Source organism: Zea mays, chromosome 6 (genome assembly GCF_902167145.1).
Source record: "Zea mays cultivar B73 chromosome 6, Zm-B73-REFERENCE-NAM-5.0, whole genome shotgun sequence".
Taxonomy (NCBI): Eukaryota; Viridiplantae; Streptophyta; class Magnoliopsida; order Poales; family Poaceae; genus Zea; species Zea mays.
The window spans coordinates 150,533,556-150,557,323 of record NC_050101.1 but is presented as its reverse complement, the minus strand read 5'-3'; the positions used below and the strand labels follow the sequence as shown (position 1 = coordinate 150,557,323).

The 23,768-nt window shown below is 47.3% G+C and overlaps 2 protein-coding genes across 5 annotated transcripts; both read left to right on the top strand.

The window, feature by feature from the left end:
- Positions 1 to 7,486: 7,486 nt before the first annotated feature.
- LOC103630240 (PAR1 protein) lies at positions 7,487 to 10,054 on the top strand. The gene is made up of 3 exons (XM_008651308.4): positions 7,487 to 7,886; positions 7,995 to 8,330; positions 9,784 to 10,054. The coding sequence occupies exons 1-3, from the start codon at positions 7,814 to 7,816 to the stop codon at positions 9,909 to 9,911; spliced, it is 537 nt and encodes a 178-aa protein (XP_008649530.1). The 5' UTR covers positions 7,487 to 7,813; the 3' UTR covers positions 9,912 to 10,054.
- A 7,896-nt stretch (positions 10,055 to 17,950) lies between these two features.
- LOC100192945 (CAAX prenyl protease 2) lies at positions 17,951 to 23,374 on the top strand. Of its 4 annotated transcripts, NM_001138125.1 has the most exons (8): positions 18,002 to 18,318; positions 18,426 to 18,488; positions 18,591 to 18,779; positions 19,041 to 19,152; positions 20,496 to 20,564; positions 21,833 to 21,895; positions 22,763 to 22,843; positions 22,962 to 23,363. In NM_001138125.1, the coding sequence occupies exons 1-8, from the start codon at positions 18,088 to 18,090 to the stop codon at positions 23,093 to 23,095; spliced, it is 942 nt and encodes a 313-aa protein (NP_001131597.1). In that variant the 5' UTR covers positions 18,002 to 18,087; the 3' UTR covers positions 23,096 to 23,363. The 4 variants fall into 4 exon arrangements, with proteins under 4 accessions (XP_008647358.1, XP_008647357.1, XP_023155993.1 ...); XM_008649136.3 differs by lacking the exon at positions 20,496 to 20,564 and having other exon boundaries at positions 17,951 to 18,318; positions 22,962 to 23,374; XM_008649135.3 differs by lacking the exon at positions 21,833 to 21,895 and having other exon boundaries at positions 17,951 to 18,318; positions 22,962 to 23,374.
- The last annotated feature ends 394 nt before the right edge of the window (positions 23,375 to 23,768 follow it).

Here is a 23,768-nt window from a genome sequence, read left to right as displayed (position 1 = left end):
GGTACAGAGGCAGGCCTCTTTCGCCGAGGCGTGAGATGAAGCGGCTCAGGGCCGCGAGACATCCCATGACCCTCTGTACACCTTTTAAGTCCTTGATGGGCCCCATGCTGGTGATGGCTGCGATCTTCTCCGGGTTGGCTTCGATGCCCCGCTCGGAGACGATGAACCCCAAGAGCATGCCCCGGGGTACCCCGAAGACACACTTCTCGGGATTGAGCTTGACGCCTTTTGCCTTGAGACACCGGAATGTCACTTCAAGGTCGGAGAGGAGGTCGGAAGCTTTCCTTGTCTTGACTACGATGTCATCGACGTAGGCCTCGACCGTGCGACCGATGTGTTCGCCGAACACATGGTTCATGCACCGCTGGTACGTCGCACCCGCATTCCTCAAACCGAACGGCATGGTGACATAACAGTACATGCCGAAGGGCGTGATGAAAGAAGTCGCGAGCTGGTCGGACTCTTTCATCCTGATTTGATGATACCCCGAGTAGGCATCGAGGAAAGACAGGGTTTCGCACCCAGCGGTGGAATCCACGATTTGATCGATGCGAGGCAAAGGGTAGGGAACCTTCGGACATGCTTTGTTGAGACCAATGTAGTCTACACACATCCGCCATTTCCCCCCTTTCTTTTTCATAAGCAAAGGGTTGGCGAGCCATTCGGGATGGAATACCTCTTTGATGAACCCGGCTGCCATTAGCTTGTGGATCTCCTCGCCTATCGCTCTGCGCTTCTCCTCATCGAATCGGCGCAGAGGCTGCTTGACCGGTCGGGCTCCGGCCCGAATATCCAGCGAGTGCTCGGCGACATTCCTCGGTATGCCGGGCATGTCCGAGGGACTCCACGCGAAGACGTCGGCGTTCGCGCGGAGAAAGTCGACGAGCACTGCTTCCTATTTAGGCTCAAGCCCGGAACCGGTCCGGATCTGCTTGGAGGCGTCGCCACTGGGGTCGAGGGGGACGGTCTTAGCCATCTCCACTGGCTCGAAGTTGCCGGCATGACGCTTCACGTCTGGCACCTCTTTGGAGAGGCTCTCCAGGTCGGCGATGAGGGCCTCGGACTCGGCGAGGGCCTCAGCGTACTCCATGCACTCCACGTCGCATTCGAACGCGTGTTTGTACGTGGGGCCGACGGTGATGACCCCGTTGGGGCCCGGCATCTTGAGCTTCAGGTAGGTGTAGTTGGGGACGACCATGAACTTCGCGTAGCATGGCCTCCCCAGCACCGCGTGGTAGGTTCCTCGGAACCCGACCACCTCGAACGTCAGAGTCTCCCTTCGGAAGTTGGAGGGTGTTCCGAAACAGACAGGGAGGTCGAGTCGTCCGAGGGGCTAGACGCGCTTCCCGGGAATGATCCCGTGGAAGGGCGCAGCGCCTGCTCGGACGGAGGATAGATCGATGCGCAGGAGCCCGAGGGTCTCGGCGTAGATGATGTTGAGGCTGCTACCCCCGTCCATAAGGACCTTGGTGAGCCTGACGTCACCGATGACAGGGTCGACGACGAGCGGGTATTTCCCCGGGCTCGGCACGTGGTCGGGGTGATCAGCTTGGTCGAAGGTGATGGGCTTGTCGGACCAGTCTAGGTAGGCTGGCGCCGCCACCTTCACCGAGCAGACCTCCCGGCGCTCTTGCTTGCGATGCCGAGCCGAGGCATTCGCCGCGTGCCTGCCGTAGATCATGAAGCAGTCGCGGACCTCGGGGAACTCTCCTGCTTGGTGATCTTCCTTCTTGTCGTCGTCGCGGGCCCTGCCACCCTCCGCGGGTGGCCCGGCCCTGTGGAAGTGGCGCCGAAGCATGACGCACTCCTCAAGGGTGTGCTTGACGGGCCCCTGATGATAGGGGCACGGCTCCTTGAGCATCTTGTCAAAGAGGTTGGCACCTCCGGGGGGCTTCCGAGGGTTCTTGTACTCGGCGGCGGCGACAAGGTCCGCGTCGGCGGCGTCGCGTTTCGCTTGCGACTTCTTCTTGCCTTTCTTCTTGGCGCCGCACGGAGTAGACACCTCGGGAGCATCTTCCGACGGGCGGCCCTGGGGCTGCTTGTCCTTTCGGAAGATAGCCTCGACCGCCTCCTGGCCAGAGGCGAACTTGGTGGCGATGTCCATCAGCTCGCTCGCCCTAGTGGGGGTCTTGCGACCCAACTTGCTCACCAGGTCGCGGCAGGTGGTGCCGGCAAGGAACGCGCCGATGACATCTGAGTCGGTGATGTTGGGCAGCTCGGTGCGCTGCTTCGAGAATCGCCGGATGTAGTCTCGAAGAGACTCTCCCGGCTGCTGTCGGCAGCTTCGGAGGTCCCAGGAATTCCCAGGGCGCACATACGTGCCCTGTAAATTTCCGGCGAAGGCTTAGACCAGGTCATCCCAGTTGGAGATCTGCCCCGGAGGCAGGTGCTCCAACCAGGCGCGAGCGGTGTCGGAGAGGAACACGGGGAGGTTGCGGATGATGAGGTTGTCGTCGTCTGTTCCACCCAGTTGGCAGGCCAGGCGGTAGTCCGCGAGCCACAATTCCGGCCTCGTTTCCCCCGAGTACTTTGTGATAGTAGTCGGGGGTCGGAACCGGGTCGGGAACGGCGCCCGCCGGATGGCCCGGCTGAAGACCTGCGGACCGGGTGGTTCGGGTGAGGGACTCCGATCCTCCCCGCTGTCGTAGCGTCCCCCACGCCTGGGGTGATAGCCTCGGCGCACCCTCTCGTCGAGGTGGGCTCGACGGTCACGGTGATGGCGCTCATTGCCGAGGTGGCCCGGGGCCGCAGGCGCGGTGTTGCGCGTGCGCCCGGTGTAGACCGAGGCTTCCCGCATGAATCGGGAGGTCGCGGCATGAGGTTCCGAGGGATATCCTTGCCTTCGGGAGGCAGTGCTCTCGGCCCGTCGGACCGCGGCGCCTTCCAGGAGATTTTTGAGTTCTCCTTGGATTCGCCGACCCTCGGTGGTGGATGGCTCCGGCATCGTGCGGAGGAGCATCGCTGCTGCGGCCAGGTTCTGACCGACCCCACTAGATGCAGGTGGTGGCCTGACCCTGACGACATCGGCGACGCGGTGCTGGAGACCCTGGGACAGGTGACGTATTTCTCCGGCCGGGGGTTGGCCCACCCATGCCTGCCCGACGTCCCGGCGGATCGGCTCAAGCGCTCCTGCTCCCTCGTCGATCCTGGCCTGCGCCCCGCGGACTTGCTCAAGCTGTGGGTCGTAACCCCCCGCCGGAACGGGGACCACAGCTAGCTCCCGCGGGATGTCAGCGCGAGGCACCGGCCTAGGGGGAGCACCGTCCTCCGGCATGCCGAGATGATTGCCTTCGGAGGGACCCCCTAGATCGACGTGGAAACATTCGCGTCTTGGGCCGCAGTCCTCGTCGTCGAGGCTGCGGCTACCGTCGGAACAGTCGGAGAGGCAGTAGTCACATGCGGTCATGAAGTTCCGCATGACCCGGGGGTTGCCAAATCCAGAGAAATCCCAACAGATGTTGGGGTCGTCATCTTCCTCGGACCCAGAGGGCCCGTAGGTCGAGACGTCCGTCAGCCGGTCCCAAAGGCGACCGCAAGCGAAACCCCAGAGGGTTTGTACTCGCCTTTACAAGGGCGCCCGCCAAAGCGAGATTGCTAGGCGGGTTGAGGCGGAGTACAAATGACGTAGGATGGGAATCGGTTGGTACCTTTTGGTCGTCGAGCGGCGATGGAGTCACGTCGAGGACTGACTGCATCGTCGCCTCCGGTACGAGGGTGACGTCCTGCAAGCTTTTCGCAAGCACGCTGGCGTCGTCCACTTGCTCGGGATTGGCGTGTCGCGGGGAGACGGCGCTCGCCTTCGTCTCAAACGCGAGGTCGACGCCCAACGCGCCCCCCGTTGGGGTGCTAGGGACGTCGACTCGCTCGACAGCCGACGAGGTGCGACCTCCTGCTTGGCCTTGGTTGCCCCGCCTCCTCCTCCGTCGGCGGGGGAGAGGATGGGGCGAGCTCGAATGTTGTTCTTCCGCCACGCGGGGAAGACGTCGTCGATTCCGCCGCCGGCGGGCGGGCTGTCGGCCACCATTGTTGTTGTCGCGCGGCGGTGGAAGGAGTATCATGTCGTAGCTGCCGTCGAGGGACATGAACTCAAGACTCCCAAAACGGAGCACCGTCCCGGGTTGGAGAGGTTGTTGGAGACTGCCCATCTGGAGCTTGACGGGAAGCTGTTCGTCAACACGCAGCAGGCCCCTACCTTGCGCGCCAACTGTCGGCGTTTCGAGACCGGGGGGTCCCTCAGGCCGACGAGTGAGTGCCGCGTGCCCCAGCCCAGACGGGTCGAGCGCGTGGGCGAGCGCGAAGGGGGGAAAAGAGCGAGGCGGCCGGAGACCGGCGCGAGAGAGGTGGGAATCCCGCGGCCTTCGTGTTTGTCCCGCGCCCAGGTCGGGTGCGCTTGCAGTAGGGGGTTACAAGCGTCCACGCGGGTGAGGGAAGCGAGCGGCCCCAAGAGAGCGTCTGTCCCGTCCTCGTCCCGCGCGGCCAACCCTCTCTAAGAGGGCCCTGGTCCTTCCTTTTATAGACGCAAGGAGAGGATCCAGGTGTACAATGGGGGTGTAGCAGAGTGCTACGTGTCTAGCGAGGGAGAGCTCGTGCCGTGAGTACATGCCAATGTGGCAGCCGGAGAGATCCTGGAACCCAACTAGTGTGATGTCGTGGCCGTCGGAGGAGTGGCGGAGCCTGGCAGAGGGACAGCTGTCGGAGCGGTTGTGTCCTTGCTGACGTCCTCCTGCTTCCGTAAGAGAGCTGAGAGCCGCCATCGTCACAGGGCATGCGGGGCGCCATCATTGCCTATCTGGTGGAGACAGCCAGATGGGACACCGGTCTTGTTCTCTGCGGCCCGAGTCAGCTCGGGGTAGGGTGATGATGGCGCTTCCTGTTGACGTGGCTGGCCTGCGCCCTAGGTTGGGCGACGTGGAGGCTCCTCCGAAGCCGAGGTCGAGTCTGTCTTCCATGGCCGAGGCCGAGTCCGAGCCCCTGGGTCGGGCGAGGCGGAGGTCGTCGGCAGAGGCCAGGACGGTGTCCGAGCCCTGGGTCGGGCGGAGCGGAGTTCGCCGTCTTCCGGGGCTGAGCCCGAGTCTGAGCCCTGGGTTGGGCGGAGCTTCCTATGGTGCCTTTGGCAGGGCCTTTGCGTTAAATGCTCCTGCGACTTGGTCGGTCGGTGCGGCGATTTAGTCAGGGTTGCTTCTTAGCAAAGGCAGGGCCTCGGGCGAGCCGAAGATGTGTCCGCCGTTGGAGGGGGGCCTCGGGCGAGACGGAAATCCTCCGGGGTCGGCTGCCCTTGTCCGAGGCTAGGCTCGGGCGAGGCGTGATCGAGTCGCTCGAATGGACTGATCCCTGACTTAATCACACCCATCAGGCCTTTGCAGCTTTATGCTGATGGGGGTTACCAGCTGAGAATTAGGAGTCTTGAGGGTACCCCTAATTATGGTCCCCGACAAATTGGTTTATAGAAACTGGTGGTGCTTCCAAACATGTCAGTTTATGCTCCAATTTCTAGAAACTGGATTCCCAGTTCCTAAGAAACCAGAAGCTAGCCTTCTCTAGTTAAAACCAATTTTTACTTGGTAAAATATGCATTGCCTTTAGTTGGTTTGTTAGCAATTACGGTGGTTGACACCGTTTCTAGGCCTATGCTCACTAGAGATAGACTTGTCTTTGTATATCGAAAAAGCTAGAAACTGGTTCCAAACGTGCACACCTAGTTTTTTTCTTCTATAATCCAGTTTTTAGAAATTAGAGATAGAAACTAGTTTCTTAGAAACCGGGGTGCTTCTAAAGAGACATAAAAACAGACAAAACACGTCATTACCCTTTCAACCGAAAATATCGTTATTATCAAAATCTATAGCTACTAATATTATTGTTAACGAGGAAAAATTACTATTCATTAATTTTTTTTGTCAAAATATGATACAAAGTTTTGGGTTTGTCACAACTATGGGCATCCTATTCATCTATACGTGGCCAATGGGGGCCAGCACGACCCGAGTCTATTATGGGTTGGAACAATTTAATCGGGCCGAGACATGACGCGGATAAATAACAGGTCATGTCATGTCGTGTCCACCCGTGGGCCGAAGTCTGAGCTAACCACGACCTGACTAGTTTTAAACGAGTCATGCCAGGCTACCGTGCTAGGCGACTTAGAGCCCGCCTTGTAACAGAGCTAAAAAATAATTTATTTTCCCTTATTTCTATTGTTTATTTTCCCTCATTTTTTGTAATCGAGCTCGTAAAAAGCTCGAAAGTGAGGGCCGAGTTGATCACAATTGTATATATGACGAGCTAGAATGGATCGAGTATGGTTAGGACACAAACAAGTTATGTTGGGCCGTGCTTGGCCTGATGGGCTATTCATGTTTAGTATTGGGTCAAATTGGCCGACTGTAAACGAACCATGCTCGTGTCGTCAAATGGGCTTGTAGCAAGCCCAAGCACGAACTATGATGGGCCTCGTGCCACCTTGAGCACGGTTACTATCGCGCCGTATCAATGCCTGTGTCGTGCTAAAATGGTCGTGTCTCGTGCCGACCCATATAACCACATATAGATTCGTCTGCATTGTTGTTTTTTTATCCCTTTCTTTCCAATTTTCTTTTTTTGTTTTCTATCTCCTATTCCTTTACATCGTTTGTTTTTCCGATTTTCTCTTGTTTTGGTGTCTCATGTTACTCCACCTTCTGTTTTCACTAGTACAATGTTCATGTGTTGCAACGACACATAAATATTCGATAAAATATTAGTATACAACAATTACATAAAATAAGTAATAAATATATTATCATCGACTTATATCTCACAAGTTATTTGCCAACAACTAATACAAAACTAAATTTGAGATCCAGTGCCTCGCAGTGTGCGGCCTCCGTGCCACCCCAACATCGTCCCCTCCACCCTCCCCGTCGTCCCCTGACGCGCCGTCGCCCACCAACGCTATAGCCGGTCCTCCTCTCCCTTGGTTGTTGTTGCCCTTGCGGCGGGGAATGTCGATGTGCTCTATGGTGGTGCGGAAGAATCGAGAGGGGGCGAATACGAGAAAAAGATGGAAAATTAGTGGTTAATATAGGACAATAACGATAGGGAACAGGAAGACAAAGCACCCTTAGTGGCTCCATGATTGGTTACACATTAAGGATGTCAACAGTGTTAATGGGGAGGGTTTCATCCCCATCCCCACTAGGTACCCAATCCCCACATGGAACCAATGGAGATTAATTGTTGAGTAGAAATATTATAATATACATAGATAAACAAGGATTGTCATGTGGGTGAGCGGTAACCGAATAAAAAAATGGATTAAAGCTAGTGAGTGATGATTTTGCATATTTATATGAGATCATATTAAAGTGATTTATTGGATTCAACCTTCATAGTCCGCATAAGAAGATGGTCTAACTCCTAATTAGGGTCTCCCTCATATCTCTAGGGGGAAATTTTATCCTTGTCCTCGCCCCATTAAATTTTGGATCACCACCCCGCCATCCCCGCGGTGGAATTTTCATCCCTATCCCCGCCTAGTCGGGGTCGGATCTATACTTTATATTTAAACATAAATGAAACTTACAAATATATTTAATAGTTGTTTCCTGTTCCGACGACGCACAAACGCTTGTATTAGGTTTACAACAAGGAAACCCAAAGAACGAAGGAGGTAACGACAATCAGCTTGACTCAAACCGGAGATGTTAGGCAGTCTTTGAACACGGGCCGGCACAGCTTTAAACCCCTTCTAGTCTACTGATATATACATCGTTCACCCCAGCACAAGTCTTAAGCTCAAGTCCACCAGCTCGAGCAGCATCAGCGCGTATCCATCATGGCTTCCGTCCTGCACGCAAAGCTTCCGGCTTTCGTCTTCTCCGTGTCGCTTCTCCTCTCCTCTGCACTTGGTACGACGGTAGCCATGGACCATGGTGGTATATGTCCGGCAGCTAGCTAGCACGGCCTGCTGTTCTTCTTACTCTTGTTGTGTTGCTGGCTGTTCGGTTTCCTGGCAGGGGCGAGGGTGGTGTGCGAGCAGCTGACGGCGGAGGTGTGCGCGTTCGCGGTGTCGTCGACGTCGCGGCGGTGCGTGCTGGAGACCACGCACTGCGCGGGGCGGCCGACGGAGTACGAGTGCCGGACGTCGGAGGTGGTGGCCGCGGACGGGCGGCTGTCGGGGCTGGTGGAGACCGACGCGTGCGTGCGCGCGTGCGGCGTCGACCGCGCCACCGTCGGCATCTCCTCCGACTCCCTCCTCGACCCGCGCGTCGCCGGCGCCGTCTGCTCTGCGGCCTGCCTCCGGGGATGCCCCAACATCGTCGACCTCTACGCCAACCTCGCTGCCGGAGAGGGTAAGGGTAACCACGCACTCGATCCGTACATTAATAGTGCTGTGAACTTGTGGCGCGGTTGTTGAGCTGCTTGCATTTCCAGTCAAAAGATGACGACTATATATATTAACAGCAAAGAATACTAAAAATCGTTTCAAATGTAGCTTTTCATGATGGAGGCGCGCGCGGGCGCCATGGCATCCATTAAGACAGAAAACAACACGTACGAGACAACTAGGGAAACATCACAGTCCGGGTACGAGAGAGGACTTTTATTTATGAAAGAAAGAAACTAGCTGATTAGAACGATTGGGCCTAGCTAGCTAGCTAGCCGATCTTGGGGACTTTGGCGACGTTGTCGGCGTTGTCGACGAAGACCCGGACGCGCTTGTCGTTGAAATCAGTGGTGACGAAGGAGCCGTCGGGCAGAACGACCACCTGGACGTCCGGGCGGTCGGCCAGAATTTTCTGCTTGGCCACCTCGGACGGCAGCCCCTCCACCTCCGGCCACGACTTCTTGCTGCGGCTACCGCTCATGGCCGCCGATCGAGACCTGCTATAGCTAAATCGAAAATGATTCGATGTAAACAGAGGGAGGGAGGGAGAGCGAGCGCGCGTGGTTTGCTGTCAAGTGGAGCTTGGCATTTATAAGGATGAATGATGGATGCGGCCTTGCACACGAATCGACCGGCCGGCAAGGCATATCTTAATTTCAGGCCGGATATGCCATTTATTATTTGGTTTCAAGCTGGCATTTGCCATTTGGTGCTAGCTCCATGTGGGTGTCGAATGCGTCCACGGAATACCGAACACGGCCGGCCGGCTTCGCAAGTCTTGCAAGAACTTGTTTTGCTATCATCATCATCATCATCGCGTAGACACGCACATGTTCTGAGATCCGTCCTTCTGCATTGCATCAGCATATGCAGACACACAGCAGTACTTCGTACTCTCTACATTTATAAATATATAGCATAGTTGACTTTTTTAAAAACTTTGACTACTTGTCTTATTTAAAAAATAATGAATTATCATTTATTTTTATGATTTATTTTATCACTTAAGGTAGTTTGTACTTAACTTTAAAAATAACGAGTGATCAAAGTTTTTTTTAAAAAAATCAACAGTGTCATATATTTGTGAACGGAATTAGTATATATTTTTGAGTAAAACACAAAGACTGTTACTCTTTCTTTAGTTCTGTAAAGGTTGCAATATATATCTAAATTAATTAAAGAATCTATAAAGTTAGGAATGTTGGCTCTCCATAGACGCGTTACAAAAGCTAAATTTGAACACTTGTGCTAAAGTTGTGGCTGCTTCTGCCAAATGCTGCTGCTAGTACAACAGTAAAATGGTGCTCTACACAAAGGAACACCCTCAGTATTACTTTATAAGTTTTGGTGCCTATATATATAGTAATTGGGAACATGCCTGAACTAATTCAAACATATATGTATATTTACAATGGCAGGCGTAGCTTTTTCAGAGCTGTGCGAGGTACACCGTGCCAACCCTCGTCGTGCCATGTCACAGCTCCAGAGCTCCGGTGAGGCACACGACGCTCCTGCTTCTGCTCCTTCGCCGACGCCGTCTCCTTGAGCTTAACCAGATTTTTAGACATGATGATGTTATTGGTTTATATATAAATGTATACCAGCAATCATTGTTTAGACAGTTATACATTATACTATTGTTACATGTCTTATGCTTTGATAATTTCACATTGTTTCTGCTTCTCAGAACATGCTTCTGTTTGCACATTTTTCTGTCATCTGACAGACCACATACATGGTTTTTAGAGTCATGCGTAAATGATTTGCAAGCACGGACTAACCCTACCTTCGTCGTAAAGATTTGTGGAAATCAAAGATTCGTAGTGACAACCAGTTACCCTGGTAAAATATATATTTTATACACTTAGTTGCCTGTAGCTTCGATGACTATAGAAACATTGGTAGTCACAGTCATTAAATTGATGCTTCACCGGGAGAGAGAACATCAAAGCATCATTTTTCACTGAGATATAGGTGCTCTTAGGTCGTGTGCTCAGTATAGAGTGTGCATATGGTCGTACAAAATAATGTTTTGCATTGTAGATTGCATTGTTTATAAAGTGAAGTTTGAAATGGTCAGTACGGTAGAAAGGCCATTGGAGATAGGAAGCAACAACTCCAATGGCACCTATTTATGTTTAGCTCTGAGCCTCTGATGGTAGCTCTCCGCGGCGCCAACAAAACACATGGATTCAACAATGTCGACTCGCTTATGTAGGGAAGCTCACTCTCTAAGGCTAAAGTCACTTGACTATAGAGTGGAGTTTGAAGTAAAAGGTCTGGATAGCAAGACTAGTGACCTTAGGCTAAGATTATCAAGCTTGTACATGTTGACAGAGTTGTCGTGGTTCAAGTGTTATGGATGTCCAACTCATCTCTCATGTAAATCCCATCACAACCTCCGCTCGATGCCATGCCAGTAGGAGAGAGAGTGGGAGAGAAAGGGAAGAGAGGAAAATGGAGCTTGCTATCGCGCGCGTGTGTGTGGCAGTTGATAGTGTGGGATATTGGGATGCGAGAACAATGACAAGGTTTATGCGGTTAGCGGCAATGTCGACATGGTTGCGGCTTAGAGTTATATATCCAAGACACCAGGATGTCGGGTAGGTCTAGAGCAAGTGTGGCCATGTGCACAAGATGGGATGGGCACACAACCGCACATGGCAAGAATGACCAAACCCCAGTGACCTCAAAGATCCGCTTGACACCATCCTTGTGGATAGAGAGATAAGCGACACAAGAGGGGGATCAAAGAAAGAAAGATCTAGTAGACCCCCATGTGCTCAAAGGTCTATTAGGACCCAATGTGCATGGATATCTGTCTAGTGTCAGTCTTGTTGAGAATATCTAAATGTCTAGAGGGAAAGGTTGAATATCCTATAAAACAATTTCGAGGGACTCACAAACACTAGAGCAAAGTAGTTAGTAAAATTATGAAGCCTAATAGCCAGTACTTTGTCTAGCTCTATTTCACCAAAGCAAGGCCCCCAAAAAGCCTAATAGCCAATACTTTGCCTAACTCTATTTCACCCAAGCAAGCCCCCCCTACACAAGTTTAGTAGGAATTGAATTCTACACTAAAACACTTCACCATACAAGAGCTACCAACTAAACTAGCTACACTAGAGAGCTAAAGTAGCCAAGCATTTAAGGCTAGCTACTAAATTACTAAAAGCCCTATGTTTGGTTTTGGTAATTGAGACAATCCATGGACTATCTTTTGCTAAGAATTTGATTAATATAGGTTAAGTCTACACCAAATAGTGAGTAAAGCTTGGATATGGATAAAGGGCGACCATTCAAAATGGAGCAAGCTCTTACATGGAAAATAAGGAAGTGAAAAAAACAAGTTGTAAAGGCAAAGGTATAAAGAGGATTTTGTTTTGTCGATCAAGACAATAGAATGTGCGATCAAGTTCAGGATAGATAGTTGTACTATTAAGAGGGGGACTCCAAAAGTTGAAATTTGTTATCTAAGTGCTACTAAGTGTGAAAATACTTGCATATACATTGGACCTAGTGACAAGGTGAGATCACTTGAAAACCCTTTCAAAATGTTTATGAAATGCTAGCTCATTTGCTCACATGTTGGAACAGTTGTGGAGTTGGCACATTTGAAAAAGGTTGAAAACTGAGCTCACAATTAGCTCTGGTGCACAATCAGATTGGCTAGATGGTCACCATTGGAGCAGCAGTAAGTGTAGTGCTTACCCTGGCTATGGTTAGTTATTGGATCGTCCGATGGTAGGATTGGGCATAACATTAGAGCAAGCAGACATATTGTTCATCTGTGTGGCCCCACTTGTTAGCTCATAAGAACTTTAATTATGGTTCATTCTGATGGCCAAGTGTGACTCTAGAACCTCTTTGTGTTCCATCAGATCAAGCTCAACTTTGATTTGATGGATGTTTGATTGGAAGCATTATCGCATACGTTACAATAGCTTTTGCACCATGTAATAATTACTTTTTAGTAAAAGATTAAATGAAAAGGATCCCTATGGGAACTAAGTAATTTCTTGGTTCAAAACTATACGTACTCCCTCAGAATTTAAGTTAAATCATCTCTTTGTAAAGGGATATACACTAGGAATTATTTCCTTAAAATAACTATTTTAAGGTGTATGAATTAATTAATATGAAAATCTACTTTTAATGCTGGAGTTTATTGTGCTTGTGCATTTTGAAGTTTAATATTAAAACTATGATTTGAATTTTGAATTTAGGTTGAAAACTAAAATAGAAAATAAAAGGAAAAAAAGGAGAAGCTTCACCTGCGTCCCTGGGCCGAAACCATAGCCCTAGCCCACTTGCCACTCGTTTTCCTACCCGCCGCCCACCTTCGCACCTGGTCAGCCCCACACGCTTGCGCATACGGTCACTGACGAACGAGCCCGCTTAGTCGATAGTCAGCCCTCACGTGCCTAGGTTGGTCGGTCACTTACATGTGGGGTCGGGGCGTCAGAATCGTCCCTATCCACGGGATATCAATCCTACCGAACTGTTGCGGTGCGAAAGTCGTCTGAACCACATTTGCGCGGATTTTGTTGGTCGTGAGGTATAAAACCGGGGGCCCTGCGTCCCTCATCCATCTTGTCCAAGCGCCACGGAACTGTGAGGGGAGGGGATTATAGCGGCGACGAAAGAGAGCAATCGTGGACCGCCAACGTGATTCTCTGCCCTCGACAGGGTTTGGAGCACGAGATCGTGCCCATGTGTTCTCCGAGACATGCAGGACCTGTGCGAGGAGGAGTCCCAGCATCCCGGGGTAGGCGGTGGCCGGAATTCCTCACCGGTGGACGGGCACAGCCGCGGATCCGCTCAATTGCGATGATAGACGCCCTGCAACACGACTCTCAGTAAGATCTTACCCCAGACTCTTACCTTGGCTCTGAATCGTGTAAAATCTCCACCGGATTCGAGTTTTGGGCGGGATGGTTGGCGCTTGCCGATAATGGCACTGCCGTGATGGCTGCGGGCACCATCGTGTCCAGCCGGCGTAAAGGGTGGAGTGGTGCCACCCATTGATGGTCTAAACAACGGTCAGGACTAGATCCAGTGTCTGGTTCGGTCAGATGGATGTGATCCACCCCATCTGAATCGGAGGGCCAGTGATGTATCTCGCGTACATAAAATTCGAAGCGCAGGATTAAGGTCCAACAGCCACAATAGCTTATCGATTCGACTTAAGTGAGATCTAATCTGGACCATGGCCTTTAAATCTAACGACTCGGATCGCTGCATACCCCTTCGGCCACGCGCAAAATTTCATAACAGACCTTAGGATTTTATAAAACCAACTCGTCGTCCTTGGCCGTGGAGAATTCTTACACCTAGGTCCCTAGAATTTGCAGAAAACACCCCTGGAAGTAATTGTAGGGATAAAATTAATATCAAATGACTCATAAAAGTTGTTTTGTCAATTTATGCATTTTAACTCCAATTTGGTCCATTCAAATTGTGTTAGCCTCATATACATATTTACTATGCAGTAACAAACATTATTTTTCCATGTCAAGTATTTTTATAAGTAGATTTTATTTAACTATGTCCAATAGATTGACCTTCCTAAGCAAAGTCAATCAATCTATAATAGCAATCCAACTAAAGTATGATCTCTACCTGAGTTATAACTTAGATTAAAATTGAATCAGTTATTCGTTTATAATATTCTCCCCACATGCTTTCTATTAATAAACAATGGATATACTTTTGTTGTTAAACCACCTAGGGTCTTCCGAAAACTATGCCTTTTAAAACGTAACTCCGATTTTAGTACTTCTCCAGCCTATGATCTCATAGCAGCGTGTAGAATATTCCTACACAGTTTGGTCTCATGTTTGGTGTAATGTGATTTTTATTTACTTCTTGTCTATTTGTATCTATTGCTACGAGTAGCAGTGAGGTCATGGGAAACCCGAAGACCAACTTGGTGAAATACCTGGAATCTCAGGCCAGAGGCAAGTTGTGCCCTTGATCACGCTTCTTTACCCAATAATGTTCCTGTTAATCATTATGATCTGCTTAGGACAATTTTGATGGGACCCAATAGATTACCCTAGATTGGTTTACCTCATACCTTGTTTACCACTAAACTTTTGGGTAGGATCTGTTATTTCTCTATGTGGTTTTAGGTGTTAAGATTCACATTATTCATGATCATGCTATTTATTGTCAATGAGTTATTATTGTTCATGATAGATCATTATGTTAATTGGAACATGGAGCGAACAGCCGGGAAAACAGTGCTACCACAAGGGTGGTATGGGACGCTCTTGGCTGACTAATTAGGAAAGCAAGTGGACGACTACCCTACCCGAAAGGGGCAAGGACAGTAGGAGAGTTGTCGGTAGAGGGAGATTGTCAGGTTGATCATGCTGCTATGGCTTTTCAGACGAGGATTCCTATATCGCTCTCCTTAGAAACCGTAGCGATTTTCTGAAGCTAGTGGAACTTTGTAAAGGCCTCGTAGTGCTACCTTGCCTCGTCTCCTCAGCAAAGATGAATGGGAAGTCGCGATCCCTTAGCAAATGGATAATACGACTTGTGGATAAAGATGTGTAACCTTTGTAGAGTGTACAACTGGTATATCAGTCGTGCTCACGGTCATGAGCGCCTCAGACACTCACATGATTAAATTATGGAATTAACTTAATATGTCATTTATATTGTATTATGGGATTATAATTAATTTTGATCTCTTATTTATTTGGGTTGATACTGACTTATACTTAATAACTGCTATTAAAACTTTGACCAACTTTAAAAGCAATGCTTAGCTTTAACCATCTTCTTGGGTAAGCCTTACAATTCACGTGAGCCCCCACCGTAAGTGAGCTCATGCACATTATTTCCCACAACTTGTTGAACGATGAATGTATGTGAGCTCACCCTTGCTGTACTCACATCCCCCAGGTCAAGAATAGGTACCACGAGATGAGGAGCATGAAGGAGGTCGTGATGAGTTCGTGAGAGATATAGGACATTGTCTCTCAGTCAACTATGGTTGCAGGGATCGTTGTCTTCATATGATCTAATTATTTAGTTATTTTGTACAGAACTCCTATTATATAGTAAATATGTGACATTCGTTTCTATACATGAGTCGTCATATGTGTGTGACTTCATCCTAGCACACATTTGATTCACGCCTGGATTTGCCCTTAAATCCGGGTGTGACAATTTCCATACGGGCTTACAAATATATGTTAGTACGCTCTTGTTGAGCACTCTTGGTGTTCTAACAAAACCAACACCCTTGTAATCATTCAAGAACACCTCACACTCATCTCTTGACTTGTGCTTTATCTAAATTGAGATTGAGAGGGATCCACTTGCATTTAGTTCTTGTATCTAGTGCACTTGCACTCGCTGTCTAGATGGCTTGGAGGAACTAGTGGTCATTAAGGAAGATTGGTGTTTGTTCTTCACCTCCAACTAATGGTTATTGTGAGAAGTATGGATCCCACCTCGCAGATTGCAAAAGGATACTCTAGTGGATTGCACATGGCTAGTTGGAGTGCACCAATTGAGTGTTCTTGTGGCACTTTGGTGGGTCTATCTTGTCATTTTAGTTAGCTTACGAATCATCAAGTGGGACTGGCCATAACAAAGACGCATGTTGTCAGTAAGCAACTAAACCTCTAGGATATATATTGTGTCATCACTTTCCCTCGTTGGTTTCCCTGCCACACACTTGTATTACTTTGAAATTGCTTGTTTATGTGTGTGGTTGTTTTCCTTAAGCTAGAGTACTTTAGTTGTCATTTTAGTAGTAAATAGTTTTAGTTGTTCTCTCTTTGGACTTCTCTAGTGTAGCTCTTGGTAGTTAGCTTGTGTGATGTTGTGCTTTAGACTAGAAACCAAGCTACTAGAATTGTGTAGGGCTTGCATTGGGTGAATTAGAGCTAGTGCAAAGTAGTTGCTAGTAAGAATTCTTATTGTACTAATCAACCTTTGCTCTATTGTTATGTTTTAGTAGAGAATTTTTTGTAGTGTATTCACCCCCTTTAGCCATTTGGATCCTTTCAACTACTAGACACCAACTATACTAGTGAGATACTAACACAAGCAATATATGAATGCAAATACACAAGTGTAGAGATCAATATCAAAGTGGGCAAGAGATGAACGTAATCAAATTTTCTCCTAGGGTTCAATTGCTTGCTAATAACTCAATCCCAATTATAGCGAGCTTTAGCTAAGTGATTCACATGATAACTAGTTGCTCAAGGTAGCCCACAACATGGCTACCACAACAATAAATCATAAAGATCCTTCAATACACATGAATACATGATCATTCCTCTAGAGTAACCCTTTGCAACTCTATGTAGGAGATCAAAATCACTCACAAATTAATTACCAAGGTAGAGAACATTCACCAACACTCTCCTCAATGACCACCGCTACTCCATGTTATCTAGGTGGCACAAACCACCAAGAGTAATAAGAAATCCACAACTCAATCAATGAACTAGTGCCATTCGATACAAAACAACTAAGCAAATGCACTTGATCTATCCTAATCATGGTTTGGACCAAGCAACAAGCAAAAGATGAGTGGGTGGGGTGTTTTTGAGAGCTAGCTAATCCACTATTAGTCAGTTTTAGTAAATTAGTTAATAGTTAGCTAGCTAGCTAATCCACTACCAATTTTTTAGCTAACTAACTATTAGCTCTAGAGCATTCAAACTCTCCCTTAGTTAGCTAAAAAATTCTAGTGGAATTAGGGAGTGTTTAAATGCATTAGAGCTAGTAGTTAGTCGCTAAAATTAGCTAAAGACAGGGGCGGAGGGCCTAGTATGATGCAGTATTGTCTGAGTTATACCTTGGGTCGGCCCATTTAGAGATTAGGTCTCAGCCGCCACCGTCACTCCGCCAGCGTCTCGCACTCCCGGCCTCGCGCAGTCCCGCTCCTGCCGGCGCGCTCGCCTGCTCAGCTGCTCGCCTGCCGCGGCGGCGCCCAGGGCCCAGGCTGAGGTAGCCCCGTGCCTGTGCGGCTGTGCGGCTGTGCCGCTGCGCGCCTGCGCAGTAGCGTACTAGCGCGCCGTGCCTCAGTGCCTGACTGCAGGGGCACTGCTTGACTGACTGTGCCGCTGCGTGGTCAGCCGTCCAAACACACTGCGCGCCGGCGGCCGGACCGTGAGTATTTGAATTATTGAATAGAGTTCAGTTCACTGCCCGGTAGTCCAAGTCCAATTTATTTCATTATGCGCATGAGTATTTTAATTATTGAATAGATCTAATTTTTCATTCTTCGTTGCGTTAGCAACACCTAAATTTTCCGGCGTCCTCTACCACTGGCTAAAGACATCCAAACATTCTAACTAATAGTTTAACTATTAGTTATTTTTATCAAATTAGCTAATAGTTGGCTAGCTATTTGTTAGTTAACTCATTCTACTAGAAGTTTTTTTAGCTAACTAACTATTAGCTCTAGTGCATTCAAACACTCAATTAGTTAGCTAACAAATAGCTAGCTAACTATTAACAAATTTGCTAAAAGTAGCTAATAGCTCAAGTATTAGCTAAATTGTTTGGATATCTTTAACTAATTTTAGTAGCTAATTATTAGCACCAAACACCCATAGTCCGAAAACAGCGTGTTCTTCGTGCCAAGCGAAGCCACGCGACCGACTGTGTTACGATCCCAAATCTTCACTCCCGACGAAATCTAGAATCCAATGAGCAATCTCGACTGACGCCTGCTTCACCAGATTATGGCGACGCCGGCGGGCCTCCTTCTCGCCTCGCCGCCGGTGATATCAGGTGTCGCGGCGATGGCGGCGTGCGCCGCAATGGCAGTATTCTACGTCGCTGTCCTCTATGCCCCGACGGTCATCCTCCGGTTCCCACCCCCAACCTCACTCCGCACCTTCCTCCACCGTCGCTTCGCCTGTGCCGCCGTCGCATCCGCCGCCTCCGTCCTTGCCACTGCGTCCCTCCTCCGAGTAAGCGCCCCTGCTCTCCTCCGGTACATACCTGATTCCTCCTGTGCAATACCTGAACCTGAACTGAACGAATCTCAAATCCCCCATCTTCTTGTCTTCCTCCTCAGGTCTGGAGCCTCAGCGACTTCGCTGATATGTTTGCTGTGTTCGGCATTAGGAAGGATCACTTGGTAAACAATCTTTTCCAAATAAGCTAGAGTCTCGTACCTCGGTCATTAGCGTTTAGCTTTTCTTGCTTGTATTGAAAGTTTGAAACGCTTGTTCTTCTACAGATTCAGGCCGTGGCTATTCCACTTCTCCTGACATCCCTAGTGTATGCTGGGTCATTCGTCGCTAGAGTGTGGCTCCTAGTGAGCTCGTGGGGCGGTGGCGATGAGGTGGAGATAGGCTGCGCACAGAGGCTTGCACAATGGATCCAAGCTGCTGTTGCGGATGTTATGGTTTGGCGGAACTATGTAGTGGTCTGTTCTTCTTTCCCTTTTTACCATTTTTTGTACTTATAAGATACTACATGCTGTAAACCAGTGATCGAAGGTTATTGTAGCAAACTAGCAATAAATGAAGAATTGTTGACTGAACATCTGAATGTAAGAACCATAATTATCAGCTAACAATTAGTGTAATGCCTTGGCAATTTGTAGTACTGTTTAGGATGCTACTGAGAACACTTTGATTCCCTTTTTTATTGTAGTGATATTGTTTGGTGATGATCTTTTGACCAGGCACCATTTACTGAGGAGCTGGTTTTCAGGGCATGCATGATACCTCTTCTGCTCTGTGGGGGATTCAAAATGTCTACAATTATATTTCTGAGTCCAATCTTCTTCAGTCTAGGTAAATTTCTATAGTATCGTTCTAATTTTTTGTATTCCAAAGGAACCAACTTTGCCTGCATCATTTTATCCTTCTCATGTATGCCCGCACGTCTGTGAACGGGAGCGCAATGAGTGAGGATTGTACTCTGGAGCAGGCTGCAGCGCAAGATAGTAGCTAGGTCCTGAAGAAAGTTCTGGTCCTGTCAGAAGTTTCAATTAGTCAGAGCCTCAGAGGCATTTGATTAGTAATGGTTGTGAGTTTGGTTTGTTAGGATATCTAGTTTGTTACAGGGTTTGGATCATAAGCTGTTATGATCGGCATTCTATATCAATGTCGTGCCAAGCGTCCCTGTTGCGAACCAGCGACAACACCGATATCGCTTCAGTCGGTTCAGGGGATTTGTTTGTAATTTATTTGCTCAAAGATAGGAGTTTGTTTGGTTTGATAAGTTCGTTGGCTTGTTAGGGTTCGGCTATTTAAATAGCCCTAACACTATCATTTGTTTGTTAAGCAAGATCAGTACATAAGGTGTTGCTTCTCGCCCAGAACCCATTTGACGTGCGCCCTCACCTTGTCTTGAGCAAGAAGGGCACCTGCTCACTGCCAGGGGTTCAAACCCTGACTGCTGGTCACTCAGCATTGCGCCCTCGGCAGCCATTCAGGTCCTATCATTGGCAGATTGATTGAGAAGTTAGATGGTGTTGGCTGATTGTAATTGGTGAACTCAAGCAGTAGGTGGGATCTATCATCCACTACCTCTTGCTGTCCCTGCCTCTTGGTCTTGTATGTGCCATTGTTGGTTCCTAAGCCATGGCCTTGGCCATGCCTGAGCACGTCACACGATTAAAGCCTATGCAATATTGTCTCCAATCATCCACGGCCATCACTTCTGGTATTTGCTTTGTCTGGTTCCAATCCCATTTTGCAAGATGTACTCTCCAAGAATATCGACATCGTCATGTCCATTCACATCCATCCTCATGGATCTGAAGCATATGATCCAGTCCTTGATTATGGTGGCAGCTGGCACAAATCGTAAAGATTTTGGAGTCGCTTGACAGCGAAGGTCACCAGCCTCCAAGTGTCACACTATGAGAGCGCCAAACAGGTTTGTGCGCTGAACCTCGCAAAATTGTGTCTGGAACTCTGGATCGCACACTGCATGGCGACAAGGACCCTGCTCAGGATGATAGGTCGATCCGATACGAAGGCCTCAAGTTTTCTGATCTTTCTTGCTCTAATTTGGGATTAGTTTATTAATCAAATTGCTGCATACCACATTTACATTGTATTGCCTATACATTCTCTGTTGTTGATATTCATGTACTCTTCTAATTAGAACTGAACCTTTCTGTTAACAGCGCACTTGAACCATTTTTTCGAACTACACCAGCAGGGATGTAACTTTATGAGAGCGCTATTGATTGTAGGTATATTTCTTTACACGTCTTGTTCTCTCCTTTAGTATCTTCCTGAAATGGTTTGGGAAGAAAAAAAAATTGAGCTAGAACAACTGAGCATTGGTGTCAGAAACTCAGATAACTTTCGGATCTGTATTTAACCAAGTTTATTTGTATTGAAATCAAGGAGAGTTATAAAATATTAGGTTAATATGTTTGTTCTCCAGTGACAAGTTTACCTTTAAATCAGTTGCACTATGGTCTCAAAATATTCACTAAAACTGTACTGCATCTGCATTTCAGAAGAGTCAGCATAGAATACATTAAGCTATAGTCTTAATATTCCTATCTTCATTCTTCTGTGCTATAACCTTAGGCTTGTTGTGCGAAAATATTAACTTCTCAATTCAGATGGTTCCAGTTTAGGGACTGGGACTTATTGCTCTTACAGATTGTATCTGAAGCTAGAAACCTACACTTTTACCTTTTAGTATGCTTGGTAGTTGGTAAGAAAATTGGCATGTTCAAACTCATTAGTATTCTAGTTCTCCATAAATTTTCTCAGACATTAGCATTAAAAATGGATTACTTCTGCTTTATCGATTGTGGTCTTGTGGACACCTGCGAAAGGGCCTCTAGCTTAATGGTTAAGGCTTCCGAGTAGCACCTCTAGGTCCTGAGTTCGATTCCCCTCGAGGGCGAATTTTTGGCTTGGTTAAAAAAAATCCTCTCGCTGTGCCCCTATCTCTCCCGGTTACGTTCTGCGCGCCACCCTCCGGTCGGGCCGTTGCAGAGTGGGTGGTGACGGCCCGCTAGTGATGGGGTAAGGGTTCGAGGATTTTCTCGGTCGGGACCATGTTTCGGTCTCTTCTTAGGGCGTGTTTGGCATGGCTCTGCACCACCCTAGAGCAGCTCTACTCCAAAACTCTAGGTGGAGCAGCTCTGCTCAATAGTTTAGATTGTTTCTCATAATCGGTGGCAGTGGCGGGTAAATAACTCCAAACTCCATGACCAGGTTGCTTTTTGGAGTTTCTGGAGCAGCAAAAAATGTACTCCAAAAAATTGTATTGCAGCTCAAAAAACTCCATAGAGTTTACAACTCTAGAGTTAGGGTGTTTGGCATGCCCTGGCCAGCTCCTCCTTGTAGTTTTGCTCTGAAGCCATGCCAAACGCACTCTTAATATAATACCGGGAGGGCGGTCTTTTCCTCCTCGGCCGAGTTTTTTTTTGTTTGTCTTGTGGACACCTATTTGCTGCACTTTCTGAGCTTGATTTAACTTCTTTCCTTCCCTCCTCAGGTGTCCAGTTAGGCTACACTGTCATTTTTGGGTGGTATGCAACATTCTTGTTAATCCGAACAGGTCTAACTCATTCTTTAATGTTGTGACCTGTGTTATTATTTTCTTGTTGGAACTCTTTTTCTGGTTTTAGAATTGAAGTTTCCATGTTTATCATTCATACTTGGTTCATGCCAGTTCATGCTCGATCGATTTTTTGGGTAATCATTTATATTATAATTACCAGTTATGTTTTAGTATGATAATCCATATTGTCAGAACTTTAAAAGCAAAACCGTATGATAGCAAAATGATGGCTCCATGTTTCATCTTTGGTTTTCAACCATATTTTGGTACATTCAACTAAGGTCCTGTTTGTTTCAGCTTATAGATTATATAATCTGAATTGTATATGAGATTATATAATCTAGATTAAATAATCTGGACGTAGTTGTTTGGCAACCCAGCTTTTTTGAATTTTGATTATTGATTTTAGTCACGTGTTATGTAGCGGGAGCAAGGAAAAATTAATGAAACTTTTTGTTGAGTAAAGAGTGGCAGTAGTGGGTAATTTCTCTTGAAGTTGCCATGGGTAGTGGTTTTTTTTTTGACAAAAATAATCTCAAATAAGCACCCCTTAAGCAGATTATGAGAATATGATAATCTGACCTCTAAATTATATAATCTGTCATAATAATCTGTTTGTTTGTTTTCCATCTAGATTATTTAAGCTGGATTATATAATCTGGGTAGATTATAATCTGAAATAAATAGGCCCAAGTTTATGGATTGTAACCTGCCCGGATGATTGTGCTTGAACTCCAATTTCCTTTGGTTTTATGACATGATGGATGGTATCTACAGATATTTTACTGTTAAGAAAGCTTAGAATCATTTTGATAACAAGGTTTCATTGACGATTGACTTTTAAAAAAAAAAAAAAAACTGCAGGGAATCTGTTATGTCCAATTATTGCTCACGTCTTCTGTAATATGATGGGTTTACCTGTTTTCTCGTCACCACGAACAAAAGGTGTGTGTACATGTATAAACATATGTTCTGTTATCTTCTGATAAAATGAAATAAAGATTAAGGTATGTAAAGTTAATATGTCCAATTTCTTATGTGGCCTTCTATTTTTCTGTCATAGGAGCGGCATTGGTAGCGTTTCTGGCTGGTTCAATAGCCTTCTTTTGGCTGCTTTTCCCTGCAACAAGTCCTGAACTGTACAACAGCAGTTTTGATCGCTGCAGTTGCTGGCATGGCTTTTGCAATTGGAAATAACATAGAACTAGATTGGAAAGCAATGGGTCCTAACTTGAAGCTACTAACAATTGAAACCTCCAGGCCCTAGCTGACACTTCTGACGGATTTTCTATTTGCAGAAACTCCATATGAATGTCTTAAAACGTTTTGTAGAAATGTGTCCCTTGTTTTAGCTTAAGACTCAAGAGCTTAAACTAGCAAAAGATTGTATTTTGCCACTTGTTAAATACGTGCTGATCATGAAATCGCTGTCAATCCCTTCTCAAAGTGGAATTTGACTTTGTTGAGCTGCTTTTATTTATATTGTGCTTGCTACTGCAGCGCCTAGAGTTTGTAGATTACACATCATGGACCCGTCTGATATTGTAAACGAGAGACATGTTTCTAAGTTAATATGCTCCCTCCATTTATTTAAACTACAGTTTAATCCTGGATCCGTCTCGAAGCCGCAGGTTTTTGGTTTTACAAACCTACCGTTTGGGTTCCCATCCTGGACTCCTGGTTATCCTAATTTTAACATTGAGTGCAGCAAACACCAACTGTCATGGTAATAGATTTAGATTACGCGTGCTCAATCAAGTGTTAGGTTTTGTGTTGGTTAAAGTTCAACTAGTATAATACCTTACGCTATAACGATGGTGCACAATCATATTTGATACTTATAAAAAAATAAAACTAATATCGAAGTGAA